The sequence below is a fragment of the Nyctibius grandis genome, chromosome 8, assembly GCF_013368605.1.
Source record: "Nyctibius grandis isolate bNycGra1 chromosome 8, bNycGra1.pri, whole genome shotgun sequence".
NCBI lineage: Eukaryota > Metazoa > Chordata > Aves > Nyctibiiformes > Nyctibiidae > Nyctibius > Nyctibius grandis.
In genome coordinates this window covers 37396530-37410559 of record NC_090665.1, presented here as the reverse complement: position 1 = coordinate 37410559, position 14030 = coordinate 37396530, and the positions used below count along the sequence as shown (strand labels likewise).

Below are 14030 nucleotides of genomic sequence, written 5' to 3'. Positions count from 1 at the left end.
GAAGCCTGACCTTTGTTCCCTTCATTCTGACAGCTTTTTTGACAGCTGTTGACGTGTACTTGGTGAACTTGAGTTCTGGGTCATGTTGCTGATGTCAAAATAAGAAGCCTGAAGCTTGTCAAGATGTTAGTGTTCTTCAGACTATTTGTATAGATGGGTTTGGAAACAGCACTGAGACAAATGCAGCAGTCTTATAAAGAGGTTTATTTCTGTAACTATTGTCAGGTTGCAAATCTGGACAGACTGAGGTTCTATCTTCCTTTTTCTCGTTACCTTCTCTTGCTAGAAATCTACCAGACTCACCTAACAACAAGCAGGGCCTAATACATTAGATGCCATTAACTGCTTCTAAGTTGTGTGGCTTTGCCACTCCACTGCTGCAGGTTCTCAGACTGCTCCTCCCCGTGCCACGTGGTAGCCATACTTAGTGATCTCCGTTCTCCGGCGTGGGAAGTAGAGCCTGCAATCAGTACGGTCCACGTGAATCTGGGAAAGAAAAATGATGAATAGTCGTGTGCTTTTACTAGAGTTAGTAGTAGTAGTCCCTCCTGAGAAGTGATGCACGTTGGTTTTCGCTGCTGAGAAATGCCCGCATGACAAACAAGTAGGGTACCACTTATTTGAAAATATACTGTTTGCTGCTTCATTACATAGAACCTGGTGAAAAAGGAAAACTTAGTGTATGAAACGGCATCGTGAGTCCTGACTATAAATAATTTAACTTGCTTTGTTACATGCAAATTGAGTTGCCTCTTCCCTGCCAGCCTAATCCTACCAGCAGTATCTAACAGCGTAAAGCACTGCTGGGATGTCTTGTCTCTAGCCTTGCTATGAGTAACTAATTTACCTGAAGTGTAATATGAGAAGTTGCAGAAGACTGTCTTATTTTCTTATTCATCTTAGTTTTCTTTGTAACAGGCCAAAATTAATCAAGCCCTCATTTGCCTTTCTCAAAACACTCATCTACAAAGTCAGTCATCATCACAACTACTCGTTTATTAGATATGATTGATGTCTCAGCTTGTTAATAAGATTTCTTTTCCTCCTGTTTATTCACGCTTCCCCAAATGAATCCTCACTGGTGTATTCTGCCTCAGGTTTACTTAGGTGATTATTAATTTTATGGTTCTGCTTGCAAATTGTTTGAAAGATAATGTATAGCAGCACATTTCTTTTCACAGTACTTAATGTATGTCACTTCACGTTGCTCACTACGCCATTTCTCATGGCTGAATGCTTTAATAAACAGCCGTGACTACATGTGTGGCATTTGGCAATATGCTTGGTATTGACTGTCACTAGATATTTTGCATGCAAGTTTCTCAGGGGAAGTCTACTGTTTCTGTGTTCACAAGCCTGTGCCAGTGTGAAGAGTCCTCTGAGGTGTAAATTTTAAAAACTTGTTGTCCATGAACAGCTCTGCTTATTCCTAGTCATTCCTGTTTTCCATGTTTGTCACAGATTATCTTGCACGAATATCTTTCAGTGTGGTGGGCTGGACCTCTCTGAACCCTGCAAAGAGCTGAGTCCTTAAGCACCCTACTCACCAAAGGTGTTGTGTTCCAGCCAATTTCTTGGCTTTCAGTTTGTGGCTCAGAATATTTCTTTGTTGGCTCCAGTGCTGCGTGGTGAATAAGATTCAGAAACTTGGCTGTTGGTTTAAGAGATACAAATACAAATGAAAGAAAGTATGTTTAAAAAACAGTCACCTGTATGTTAGAATGGGACATCCTAACGCAGTCCAAGCAATAGCAAGAAAGCCAAGGTTGGAGGCAACCTCTGTGCTTCTGCAAATGATCTTGCAAGAGAATGCAGGGTGACATTTCTACTCAAATTTATCCTGATGAAGTTTCAAGATTTGCTGTCCTGTTAATTCTGTCATCCCTGTCTACTGTATTGCAGCATCTTACTTTTCTTATACCACATCTAGTATCAACCAGCACCCCATGGTAGCTGTCATCTTTCTCAGTTGCCTGAGACCCGCTGTCTTTCCCTGTTTTTTTTCCCCCCCCGCCCCAATCCATTACTAGAGCAGGCCAACCTTAACCAACCATTAAGGTTTTCAGACAAAATCGGCCTGTTGGAAATAATGGAGCACTTGCTATGAGGGTTCCCATTACTAGTGCTCTAAAGCAAGACTCAGAAGCCATTTCAGCAGTTTACCATATGCAGTGGCTAGGTAGAATCTGCCATGAGAGGCAACATGTATGTATAAAACATGTTTCTAGATTTTTTTGTTTTCCCCTGAAAGAGGTTTAGATTCTCAAGCAGAATTTTATAGTCTGATAACTAAAAACAAAAATAAAAGCATAATTGCATGAATGCAAGCTTGTACTGATGATGAAAAGTAATAGGAAAGGGCCTTAAAGTGGAAAAAACCCTGCCTTACATTTAACAAAAATAATGAATGAGTTTAACTTTCTTATATTGTCACAGGGGTGTTTCCACGTATGTCATCTTTTAGACTAATTGGAATTTTAAAATCTTCTTTATTAGTTATTTTCTTATGTAACTATCACAAGCTGTTCAGAGATTTCTTACCATCTGCTGGCTCTTCTATATTATCATGCCAAGACATAGGCTTCTTGGTGACGGTGTGAACTGGAAAGAAATGATGCAGGTGAATTACTTCAATGTGAATTTAGCATCCCAGCCAGGTATCAGAGATCCATCATTGCAAACGTTCTCTTTCGTTATCCCCCTGTCTGGGCCCAGCCACTTCACTGCAGTTGTAACGGAAGAACAGCATGTGAACAGAACAAAACGAGTTAAGAGTGCTGACTAATAGCAAGCTCCTAGAAAGGGAAGGGTGTCAGGCATGCTAAAGGTCCTTCTACTGGCTGCTGCCCGCACAAAGCACAGCAGAGTTCCCAGCAGGCCCCGCCAGCCTCCCCTCCGCCCCGCGCCTCGGTGCAGTGCTTGTCTTGCCCTCGGCAGTTCACGCCAGTTCTCCGTGACGGCGGGGCCGCTCACCGCGGTGGAGCGGGTTCACGCTGTACTGCGTGTGCAGCCTCTGGCACTGCAGCTCCTTCCGCACCCGCTCGCACAGGAGCCGGTTCTGCTGCACCGCGTCCGGCCGCTCCTTCTCCCTGCTGCGGGCGGCCATGGCCCCGCCGGCCCACGCGGCGTCCCGTAGGTTGGCAACCTCTCACGTGGTCCCTGACAAGGCTGCTGATTGGCCCGGCTGGTGCTCCGCCCCCTCCTCGGACCGATTTCCTTCTGGCCTCCTATTGGCAGCCGACTTAAAGCCCCTGGCGGTGATTGGCGGCGGCTGCACGCGGCGGGTTTGAACGGCCGGTGGTGCCGCGGTGGCGGCGGTAGGATGGAGGATGCGGAGCTGCGCTGCACGGTAGCGGTGGAGCAGCCGCTGCCGGGGGCACAGGCCCCGCGGCGCCGCGTGATGCGGGGCGCGCTGGTGCTGCTGGGCCGCAACGAGCTGCGGCAGCCGGTGCTGCGGGTGGTTGGCGGCAGCAGTGGGGCGGCGGCGGCGCTGAGCTTCGCGCTGACCGGTGACGCCGTGAGGCTCTTCACGCGGTTCGCGGGCGACGGGCGGGCGGCGGTGCGGGTGGGGCCGGGCGGCGCCCAGGTCTTGCTCTCTGACTGCCCCCCGGACGCGCTACGCCGCTTCCTCCGCCTCCTGCAGCTCAAGGTCGCCGCTGGGCCGCGGGGCGCGCCGCGAGGCCCCCGCCTGCTGGACAGGCCGCCGCCGGCCTTCGCCGTCATCAGCCCGCTGCAGGAGCGCGACCTGCTGCGCGCCCCCGGCCGCCTCCGCGGCGGCGAGGCACGGGGGGAGCGCCCGGCGGAGGTCAGTCCCGGGGCGATGGGGGGCGGTCTCGGTTACTGGCCCTGCCCTCACGGCACCCCACCACCCGTCCCACAGGTGCCCCGCGCGGAGAGGCGGCCCCCGGCGAGGCTCTCGGCGGAGCAGGAGGCGGTGCTGGGCGCCGTGCGGAGCGGCAAGAGCGTCTTCTTCACCGGCTGTGCGGGTGAGGGACCGGGGCAGCTGTCACCGGCTGAAATCCCCTGGCCTGGCCGCTAACATGCTGCTTCTCCCTCCCCCAAGGGACCGGGAAGTCGTTCCTGCTGAAGAAGATCGTGGGCTCCCTCCCTCCAAAGAGCACCTATGCCACAGCCAGCACGGGAGTGGCAGCTTGCCACATCGGTGGCACTACTCTCCATACCTTTGCAGGTAACAGTCTGCCTGATAGCAAGGGGTTGGGAGCTCTCCCTCCCTAAGGAGTCAGGAGTTTCCCAAAGCTGTGCTTGCTTCTCCTCTGCCAGGGATCGGCTCTGGGAAGGCACCGCTGGAACAGTGTATTCAGCTGGCAGAGAGGTCTGGGGTGCGCCAGCACTGGCTGGCCTGCCAGCACTTAATTATCGATGAGATCTCAATGGTGGACGGCAAGTTCTTTGACAGGCTGGAGGCAGTGGCAAGGTGAGTGATTGTCAGGTCAAACAACTAACAGAAATGAGTTTCCATAAATTTCCAGGTTGCTCCTTGCTCTGGCAGTATGAATGGATATACGGCAACCACTGGCACAGGACTGGAAGGAAACCTGCAATCGCAGTCAGCATCTGGGCAGACCTTTACCTTGAGATAGGTTTTGATCATGTCCCTGTTCCCTAGCTGTGGCTGTTCTGGTTGCTGTTTCTATCTCCAAAGCCAAGTGTTGTCTATAGAGCTCAGTCCAGAATACAGCTGTCTGTGCTGTGCCCAGCAGTTCTCTCTTGCAAAGAGAAGCAGCTATAGTATAACAGCTACTAAGGCTCATAATGACATCTGGGGTGGGTAGGCAAAGAAAAATGAATGCATTGTAATAGTATTGTTTAATTATTTGAGATCTTTTGATGCAGATGAGGATAATCATCTTTTACTGCGGGTGTTGTATGTTTGAACATACTGACAGACTAAGAAGTACCTTCTGAGACCTGACTACGTCCAGGTCCTGTAGGGTAGTCAAAGATTCTCATCTCTTTTCCTCCTTCCTTTTCAGGGCAGTCAGAAAACGGGATGAGCCTTTTGGAGGAATTCAACTAATCATCTGTGGGGACTTCTTGCAACTACCCCCAGTCTGCAAGGGTAATGAAGAAACCAAGTTTTGCTTCCAGGTACAAAACTGTCCCTAAACTGATTCTCGTACTTCAAGTCTGCCTCTTTCTTAACAAGAGAATGATTTTCCAGGCAAAAAGCTGGAGGAAATGCATCCACATCAACATGGAGCTCACTGAAGTGCGGAGGCAGACCGACAAGACCTTTGTCTCACTCCTGAGTGCAGTCCGTTTAGGCAGGTGAGGAGAAACTCTGCTGTCTTTGTAATCCCTGCTGCCTACTGATGGAGCAGAGGAAAGAGCAGTTTGTCACTTCTTCCCTGTGCTCTATCAGGAATGTGTGGGTGGGGGCAATAGCTATAAATACTTTAGTTAATGTAAGCAGGTTTTATATATGCTCCTCTGGTAAGCAAGGACCCTTTCTAGGGTCACTCTTTGCAATTTCTGCTAAGGAATTCAATGGATCCCGAGCTCGCAGTGGCTGAGGCAGACACTTGCACTGCTCTCCATCTTTGAGTAGTTATCTTTCTCTGCCCTTCTCTCTAGAGGCCTGGGGCTTGCACAGCCTGATCCAGCTGTGTGGAGGTTACTGCTGCTCAAGGCCTGTTCCTGATCACTTTAAATAATAATCCCCTTTTCCTGGTTACCAGGTGCACAGAGGAGGTTACCAGACTGCTGATGCAGACTGCTACTAACAGGTCTGAGTGTGATGGCATCCTGGCTACGCGGCTCTGCACCCATAAAGATGATGTAGAAATAACTAATGAGAGACGCTTGCAACAGCTATCAGGTGAACTCCTTGGAGGGAGCTGCTGGATTTGAGGCTGAGCTTTGAGGGGATGCAATGGGGATGCTGGTGTCAGGAGGAGCTGGTGTTCTGTCATGTGCAACAGCACCAGTCCAAGCTGTGCATGTTGGAGCTGAGCTGCCTGGGGAAAAACTTCACAACTTTTTGTTTAAAAATCCACACTGTTACTTTCTGTTGTGTAAATAGATCACAAGTTTTTTGCTTGCTGTGGGGTAGGGTGGGTCACTATTGCCTCTACACCCCTGCTGCTTCTTTCTATAGCATCTCAGAAAGGCTGTGCACTATCCAGCCACAACTTGAATTAAGGGCTATTTCATTTCTGCCTCCCTGTCTGGCCCTAGGATTTTTCCTTAGTCCTCTTTGGAGATCTGGTGTTGACAGCAAGTCAGACTGGTCATATGCTCAGAATGGTGACTGCTCAGTGCCTGTTCACTGCTGGGCTTTGATTCCTGAGCCATCTAATGCTCCGGGACGTATGTTGGGAAGAAAGGCAACAGTGAATTTTCTGCTGTTAGATGTGACAAGGTTTGTGAGAAGATGTCCTACCAGCAGAGCAGAATGGATACTAAAAGAGGAATTGCTGTTAGAAATAAATGCTGAGTCTCCTGCAATGCTGTGTGGAATATGTTCAATGTTTGCCATTTGTCACATCTTTCTTTCCTTAATAGGAGAAGTGCACACTTTTGAGGCTTTGGACAGTGACCCAATGCTAGTGAGGTTAATTGATGCTCAGTGTCCTGTGGGTGGTAGAGTTGAGCTAAAGCTTGGAGCTCAGGTGAGTGTGCGTGCATGCATTTGTGAAAGACCAGCTGATCAAATGGCATTAAAAAAAAAGAAACAGCAGAAAAATGTATAGAGTAAATTAATATATAGAATGCAGATTCTGTATAGAACAGCTATGCCAGGCCAACAGAAGACTCTAGCCTAATCTTAGTGTCCTTTCTGCTTGGAAACTTATCCAGACAGAGAGCTGATTAGATTTGAGTGCAGGTCCATGCCTTGTGGACAGTGGTGACCACTATGACTTTGACACACACTTCCAATCAGGTTTAGAAGCTTCCAGGTAGCAGAGACCACAGGCAGTCCTTCTCTGCAGTCTCAGCTCCAGGTACAGCAGCCTTCCTGACCTGTAAGAGTACGGCACAGATTGCCAGATTTGCAGGACTGGACTCCTTGCTGTGAACTAGGGCTGTCAGAGTGGAATGGATGCACGATTGTGCTTAGCAGCAGCACTGTTTTCCTTGGGAAGCTGTTCCTTGGGTGTTCCCAGAATCTATGTATGTCTAGGCTTGTTGGCGTTTGGGGAAGGGGAATCTGCTCCCTGGATCTGAGCTCACAGCTATGGACAGAAGCAGCTGAAGTGTTTAGTGCTGCAGAATAACGTAGCTGGGAATCCTGAGAAGGAAAGGCTGTGAGAGTTTCAATCAAATTGGAGATGGTGCTGTATCCTGCAATTGGGTGATGTGACTGTGGCCACATGAGACTGCTGTGCTTAAGCTTCCTGGCTAGAAGCTGAGCTTCAGGACCGACTGTAAAGCCAGTGCACTAAGGCATTTTTCTTTTTCTCTGTAGGTGATGCTAGCTAAGAATCTGGATGTGTCTCAAGGGCTGGTGAATGGAGCGCGAGGAGTTGTTGTAGGATTTGAAAGTGAACAGAAGGGTAAGTAAGCTTTTTGATCTCTTATTGAGGGAGGGGAAAGAAAACAAAGCAATTTATCATTGACTGCTGATGACTTGTTAATTTTGTCTGCTGCCTGGTAAGAATAATTTGAGGGAAAGCAGGAATGAGGTCTTCTCTGCAAGGAGAGACTTGGAGTTCTTAGGAGCTGTGATGTCATGCACTGCATCAGCTGTTTTCTTGTGTGTTTTTTCTCACTTTTCTCAGATAATAATGTTCTGCAAGCTGCAATGTGTATTTTTCTCTGCATCTCAACTAAGAAATTATCTGACTTTAATTCTCCTGCTTAGTAGGTCCCAAATGTCATTTCAGGACATCCTATTTACTGTGGGAGAGTTTAGTTTTTTTTGGTGTGAGTCTTTTTTTCAATGGAGCCCTAAAATTCATGAAAGACTGGCCTGGGGAAGAAGGGGGTGGGGGAGGAAGTGTTCTTAGGCTGCTGGCTTCCTAGCTGTTGAGGGTCATTACATCCATTTTTCTCTCCTGCTCCCATTCCTACAGGGCTGCCCAAGGTTAGATTTCTCTGCGGGGTCACACAGGTCATAAAAATGGAGAAATGGGTCTTCAAAGGACCATCAGGAGTTCATCTGAGTCGTCAACAGTTGCCTTTAAAATTGGCATGGGCCATTTCCATTCACAAGAGTCAGGTGAGTGTTCTTGCACAGCTGCCTATAGACTTTTACACCATCATAAGCCCTATTTTCTGAATGAGCTTGCATTGCTGGTAAAATGGGAAAGAAAACTGAAAGGCCCTTGTGGGGGAGCTCTAGGGTATGTGTGTCTAGTTGCAGAGAAGGCAGCACCTCTTCTCCTGTTTGTGATGCTTCTCTACAGCAATATTGCTAGTCTATCTTTGACCCTAGAGTTTCCATAAGGGTCATGCAAACTGCATACTTGGTGTTGGAGGATAAAGTATCATTATTTACTGCTGTGGGCTGATCAGGGTAGTGTTTCCCTGATAGCCATCACCATTAGTTGACCCTAAGGTTTGCAGTGTGCCTGAAGAAGGTGCAGGAGTCACAGGTGTGCTCTTTGGGCTGGACTTTCCCTTCAGAGGTGTGTTGAGTTTTTTCAGTTCAAGTAATATGGTTCCTACCTTTCCAGAAGACTTCATATGCTTTGATAAATACATCTCTCGGTAAAAGACCTGTGAGTTTGTTTCCATGCCACTGTTTAAACAACTCCATGTTGTAAATTCTGCTGCCTCCTGGCACATCTGTTGGTGCAGACAGAGCTGGCCAGTCCTAACCCAAACTGTCTCAGATGGTCTGCCTGAGGACTGCTTGAGGCTGGCTGCTCCTCCAGTTAATTACTAGGAGTAAAAACAGCAGGATTTCTTTCCCTGCTGTGTTGGGTATATGGGATTTATGGAGTTTCACAGGAGGCTCATCAGAGTTAGTGAACCCTACTGTCTGCTAGCAATTTCCTGACAGTGCAAAACTGCCCTTTTCTTTTTTCCCCATCTTTTAATCAGTTACATAGTCAAACAAGGGACTTCCTCTTTTTTCTTATCAAGCCTGTACACTGAGGATGGTACATTTGACAGACTGACAGGACAGGTTAGTGTTGGTACAACACGGTATTCTTGTTTGTTTTGTAACAAGCTTCTCTGTGTCTTTGATAGGGCATGTCTTTAGATTATGTGGAAATCTCCCTGTCTCGTGTCTTTGAAAGTGGGCAGGCTTACGTAGCCCTTTCCCGAGCTCGTAGCCTTGCAGGTCTCCGTGTTCTGGATTTTGACCCAAAAGTAGTGAGAGCTGATCCTTCTGTGTTGCAATTCTATAGGCAGCTGAGACATCATCAACTACTAACCCAGGTAAAGAAAAATCCCATGCTAGCAAAGACTGCTTTGTGCAACCAGGATGAGATGTGTGTGCTGAGATGCTGCTTTTTCTTCCTAAGCAAGATCATTCAAATTAAAAGTTGTAGTGGCAGGAGAGATGAAACTGCAGAGAGGGAATATGGTGGGGCAGCTCTTGGTGGCAAAACGCCTGCTGTAATGTTTGGATGGTGTAACACGACCTGGGCCCTGTGGGTGAAAGGGAGGGCTGAGTTTCTTTGATCCTCCACTAGCAGTAAGGACTGAAGGGGAAGTGGGAATCTTATATTTGAGTGGTTTGGGTTTGGTTTGTTTTTCCCCTGCCAGGATTCACTACACACCCATTCAGGTACTGATGAGAAGGAGAACTGGAAATGCATCTGAGTGCTCTTCTGGCCACCAAGGCATCAGCACAGACTGAGTTGCAGCAACCTTGCTATTGAGTATATTTCATAAGTCAATGATGAAGCCAAAGGAACTTTTTGTTTAATGTTTGCTTCATTCAACTGACTCTGGATGTGTAGAAGTCTTCCCGTCTTGTACGTCTGAAACTTGGAAGGCTTCTGTAGCCTCTTTCTGGGCCTACAGTCTTGAGTACTTCTGTGTCACAAGTGCAACTCTAGCAAACAAAATGGCTGAACAAGGACATGCCTGCGGGACCTTCCTACTGTTCTGTCCTGTCTGGCTGGTTGCATTGTATTCTCCACATACGTAGACTGAAACTTGTGTGCTTTTCTTGAAGTATACCATGGCTGAGATGTGGAAGGTGTGTGTCCTCTTTGCCTGGATGGATTGGAGTGGTTCACAAGAGCTACTGACACAAGGGAAAGCAGTGCTAAGTACCTGGAATACACACTTGATTCCTATGCAAGCAATGAGCTGCCAGGAGCTGGGCTGTCACTTTACAGCACGCTGGGGTGTTCTTGCCTTCCAGATGTTTAACACCAGGAGGCTTTGCATAACTTCATCCACAAACAGAACTAAGAGTTATACACTGCCTGTTATGCTGATATGTAGCCTTTTTATTAGTCTGTTGCATACAGTAAGATGTGATTTTATTTATTTTAACCTTCTGAAATGAGCTGGAGCTGCTAAAAATAGGAACAAGTCCTACATCTTATATCCGTAATCATGGAACTACAAGAATCATGAAGATCCCTTACCCCATTAGCAAGAAGGGAGTGAGAGGAGATGGGTGCTGGTGGGATCCTCTCTTATTCAAACATGAGGCTTGCTTAAATGGGAGGGATGTTCTGCTGGAAACAACATGTCTGACTAATGAGGTGGAAGTTGAATGTGCATAGGGAATAATGGCCAAGGACATGTGAAGTGACATGTAACTTCACCTGTTTCAGCAAAAGCAGGGGTGAGCAGAACTAATATGCTGTCTTTTTGAAGTCTTAATAAAGGAGAAGCTTTGGTCTTTGTATTTTAGCACATCACTTAAAGCTTAAGTAACTTGTCTATTTTTAAGTATTTAACATGTGGGAATAATGTGAAATATCAACATCCAGCTGGAATTTGTCTCTTGCAGGGTAGTGTCTCTGTAATAAAGCCTCTGCAGTTTGAGTGGGTTGAAGGACACTTGGTGGCTCTTCTCCTTAAAGCCGGGGAAGGATGTGACTAGCCAGTGGTTAACATAACAGAAAGCAGACTTTTGGTAGGATTTCAAAATGTATTTTTTTAAGTGGGGTTTGTTTTTTTTCCTGGCTATCTGTTGGCATTGTGTCCACCTTCCTCTCGTGCCCCTTGTGCAGTTGGTCAGAGGCTGTGGGTGCACTAATCATCAGGGACAGAACTGTCTGTGCAGGCAGGGAAGCCCAACAGATAACCTAAAAGCCTGTATGCTTGACCAGTGGGCTGTGCTCGGGCCAGTTTGCACTCTTGTGGGTTTTTAAAGATGGGATGCTGTGTTATGAGGGGTTTGTGTTACATCAGAGGTCAAGATGTGGGGCCTGAAATGCTTAGGAATGTTAAAATGAGTTTTAGTGTTGGTGTAGACAGTTAAGAAGACTATGCCAGGCACTTCCAGTCATACACAATACATTGATTTATTGACAGATTGCATAAGAAGAATGAGATAATGCAGGTTCAAATCCTTTAACATCTCTTAAAAAGTTCCTATACCACTGTAACAACAAGGTAATTTAGAGTGTAAGAAGGTTGACTGTGTACAATGCAAATAAACTCTTAATTGTGTGATCTTGTGAAGTTACTTGCTTCAGATTTCATGGGTTTAGGGACTGAAATCTTTCCAGTTGTATGGGAGACTTTTTGTGCCAATTTGAGGTTTGGGATAAAACACTAAACAACTTAAAGCTGGACAGGGTAATAGATATTTCATGTTAGTATTAAATGTACAGGAAATATCATGGTTGCCTTCTCAGAGGTGGAGCAGTGGGAACAGAAGAGCAGTGGTGTTTGAAGGCTTGGCAGCTGTCCTGAAGCCAAAAGGGGTCCATCTGTGTAAATTCTGCATGTTCTTGCTCACTTCCAGCTAAAGCAGATGTAGGGATGGGGGCTGAGGCTGAAGATTGCTATTTAAATCCTTAAAGAAGTAGTCAAGACAAACCTGAGCTCCAGGCTCTGTCATGGCTCTCCTGCAGTCACGATTCTGATAAAGCCTTTTTAACAGAATAATGTTTACATATAAGATTTTTTTTTTACCTCATATATAATACAATCAAAACCCATTCTTCCAGATACTCCTTAAAATGTTAATTTTGCTTTCAGAGGGATATTAATTAGTCTGTTAGACTAATTAGTTAGAACTCAGTCCACCAACACAGAGCCTCTTATTTTAAATTATTTTTTTTTTTATTGTAGTGACTATAGTGGAAGGACAGAGCTGCTTATCCTCTCTTCATTAGCAAGTAAAATGAAGAAAAATCTGAAGAGTAAGCAACTTTTTACATGAGGCCACCAGAAGGCTTTTTCAAAATGTCTGGTGGTGCTGTTGCTTTCACCTGCTGAGGCAAGGTGGTCTTGACAGGTTGGATTTTTTCAAGGACACTTCACGTGGCTTGTGACAGAGCAAGAAAATGTGCTATTCTCAGTTTACGCAACCTAGAGCTCATGCTTTTCCCCTGCCCCGGTGGGGATCCTCTCCACAAGCTACAGTCCTTCAGGAAAATATCTGCTCCACCGTGGTTTTCTGCAGGGGATGTCTCTGCTTGGGGCACCCTGAGCTGCTCCTCCCTCTCTGACCTGGTGTGCTCACAGGGCTCATTTCTCATGCTTTTTCCCTCACTCCTCACAGCTGTGCAGTGTTTTTTCCCTTCTTAAATCTGTTACCACAGAGGTGCCAGCAGCCTGGTGACAGGCTCAGCTGTGCCCAGTGGGGGTCTGCTGTGGAACTGGCTGGAACCAGCTGTGTCAGGCGTGGGGCAGCCCTGCCCTCCCCTCACGGAGTTTCCCGCCAACACCTGCACACGGCACCTGACACACCAAGTACCCAGTGCATTGGTGTCCTTCAAAACGATGTCCTCTGCCCTCTCCTGTAGATGCTCATAAGACTTGCATGTCTGGATGTCCCAGGATACAGAGGTAAGGCTGGAGGCACTGTGGTAGGTAAAAAGGTGAGTGGCAGTGGCGGAGGAACCGCCATTTCATGTGTGGCAGAGGGCAGGAGGCAGAGGTCAGACGTGGCCGACTGGAGTCCGGCTAAAATGAAGAGGCAGGCCAAGAAATTGCGTGGCACTGCAGCAAATGGCTGGGGTTTCTTTACTGTACTCCAATAAATATGAGGAAACGAATATTGTCTCTCCGCTTTCACGAACTGAAAAGTATTTAAGCATGGCTTTTGCCTTAACTGCAGTTATAATTAAGTGAATTAAGCTACGAGTTTGATTCATAATTGGTATTTCTGTTACCACAAAGTACAGCCATTGTCTTTTCAAATACATTAAGCAGTAGAAACTGCTTTATACCAGCTAAATCATAATACATCTATGTGTTATTGGAAGCATAATTCACATGCAGAGTGTTATTAAACCTTACCAGCTTCCAGTTTAAATCTTTGTACAGTGATTTAACTCCCTTCTCATTCTTTATGTGACATTTTCATAATAATTAAACATGAATGTGTCCTTACAGTCTGTACCCAGAAGTCCTGTGGTGAGCAGGAAAGGCAGCAATACTCCTGTTGGTCTCAGATGCTATATTAAGATTGTGTCCATGAATTAGATCTTCCTATCCAGAATTGCTCTGAATAGATCAAACAAATTCTACTCTTAAGTAATGGAAATGTGATATGTTATAGGCTATGCTATGAATGCTAATAATGTTGTTTTTCTCACAGATATTGTTTCTCATTTTGTACTATACTACTCCATGACATGCAATTGTCTTCTGCTGCTAAATCTAAGGAGTTCTAGTATTAGCACAAGGAAAAACCTGAATTACTAGAGATTGCGTTTAGATGTGTAAAATCTTTATCTCTCTATGTCCTGTATGATTATTTTATGCTTGTTTCTATTACAGATTATAAGGATGTTGGATAGAATTTTTTAGCTAAGCTACTGACTAGTGTATAATTTATGAAATCTGATTATACAAGCAAAATAAGTTGATAACAAGTCTAAGAATAAACTTCACTTATAATTATTGAATACTGTAGTATCTGATTTTTTTTTTTTTTTTTTAAATCTGTTGTAGTGTTGACACAGAGGGGCTGT

At 46.1% G+C, this 14030-nt stretch overlaps 2 protein-coding genes across 2 annotated transcripts; one reads left to right on the top strand and one right to left on the bottom strand.

The window, feature by feature from the left end:
- Positions 1-186: 186 nt before the first annotated feature.
- CFAP144 (cilia and flagella associated protein 144) lies at positions 187-3125 on the bottom strand. Its single transcript, XM_068406017.1, has 4 exons — positions 2974-3125; positions 2542-2601; positions 1548-1651; positions 187-486 (listed from the first exon to the last, which is right to left on the bottom strand). The coding sequence occupies exons 1-4, from the start codon at positions 3104-3106 to the stop codon at positions 388-390; spliced, it is 396 nt and encodes a 131-aa protein (XP_068262118.1). The 5' UTR covers positions 3107-3125; the 3' UTR covers positions 187-387.
- Positions 3126-3322: 197 nt separating this feature from the next.
- On the top strand, positions 3323-9738 carry PIF1 (PIF1 5'-to-3' DNA helicase). The gene is made up of 12 exons (XM_068407121.1): positions 3323-3805; positions 3881-3986; positions 4064-4189; positions 4282-4435; positions 4995-5109; positions 5183-5289; positions 5700-5839; positions 6526-6632; positions 7430-7517; positions 8037-8182; positions 9160-9351; positions 9682-9738. The coding sequence occupies exons 1-12, from the start codon at positions 3323-3325 to the stop codon at positions 9736-9738; spliced, it is 1821 nt and encodes a 606-aa protein (XP_068263222.1).
- The last annotated feature ends 4292 nt before the right edge of the window (positions 9739-14030 follow it).

Bases quoted from the DNA above. Each gene is read 5' to 3' on its own strand.
- CFAP144 (XM_068406017.1), bottom strand. From the start codon at position 3,106: ATGGCCGCCCGCAGCAGGGAGAAGGAGCGGCCGGACGCGGTGCAGCAG. The intron at 2,602-2,973 runs GTGAGCGGCCCC...ATTTCTTTCCAG, and splicing joins CGTGAACCCGCTCCACCGCG to TTCACACCGTCACCAAGAAG. The intron at 1,652-2,541 runs GTAAGAAATCTC...TTAAACCAACAG, and splicing joins TATAGAAGAGCCAGCAGATG to CCAAGTTTCTGAATCTTATT.
- PIF1 (XM_068407121.1), top strand. From the start codon at position 3,323: ATGGAGGATGCGGAGCTGCGCTGCACGGTAGCGGTGGAGCAGCCGCTG. The intron at 4,190-4,281 runs GTAACAGTCTGC...CTCCTCTGCCAG, and splicing joins TACTCTCCATACCTTTGCAG to GGATCGGCTCTGGGAAGGCA. The intron at 9,352-9,681 runs GTAAAGAAAAAT...TTCCCCTGCCAG, and splicing joins ATCATCAACTACTAACCCAG to GATTCACTACACACCCATTC.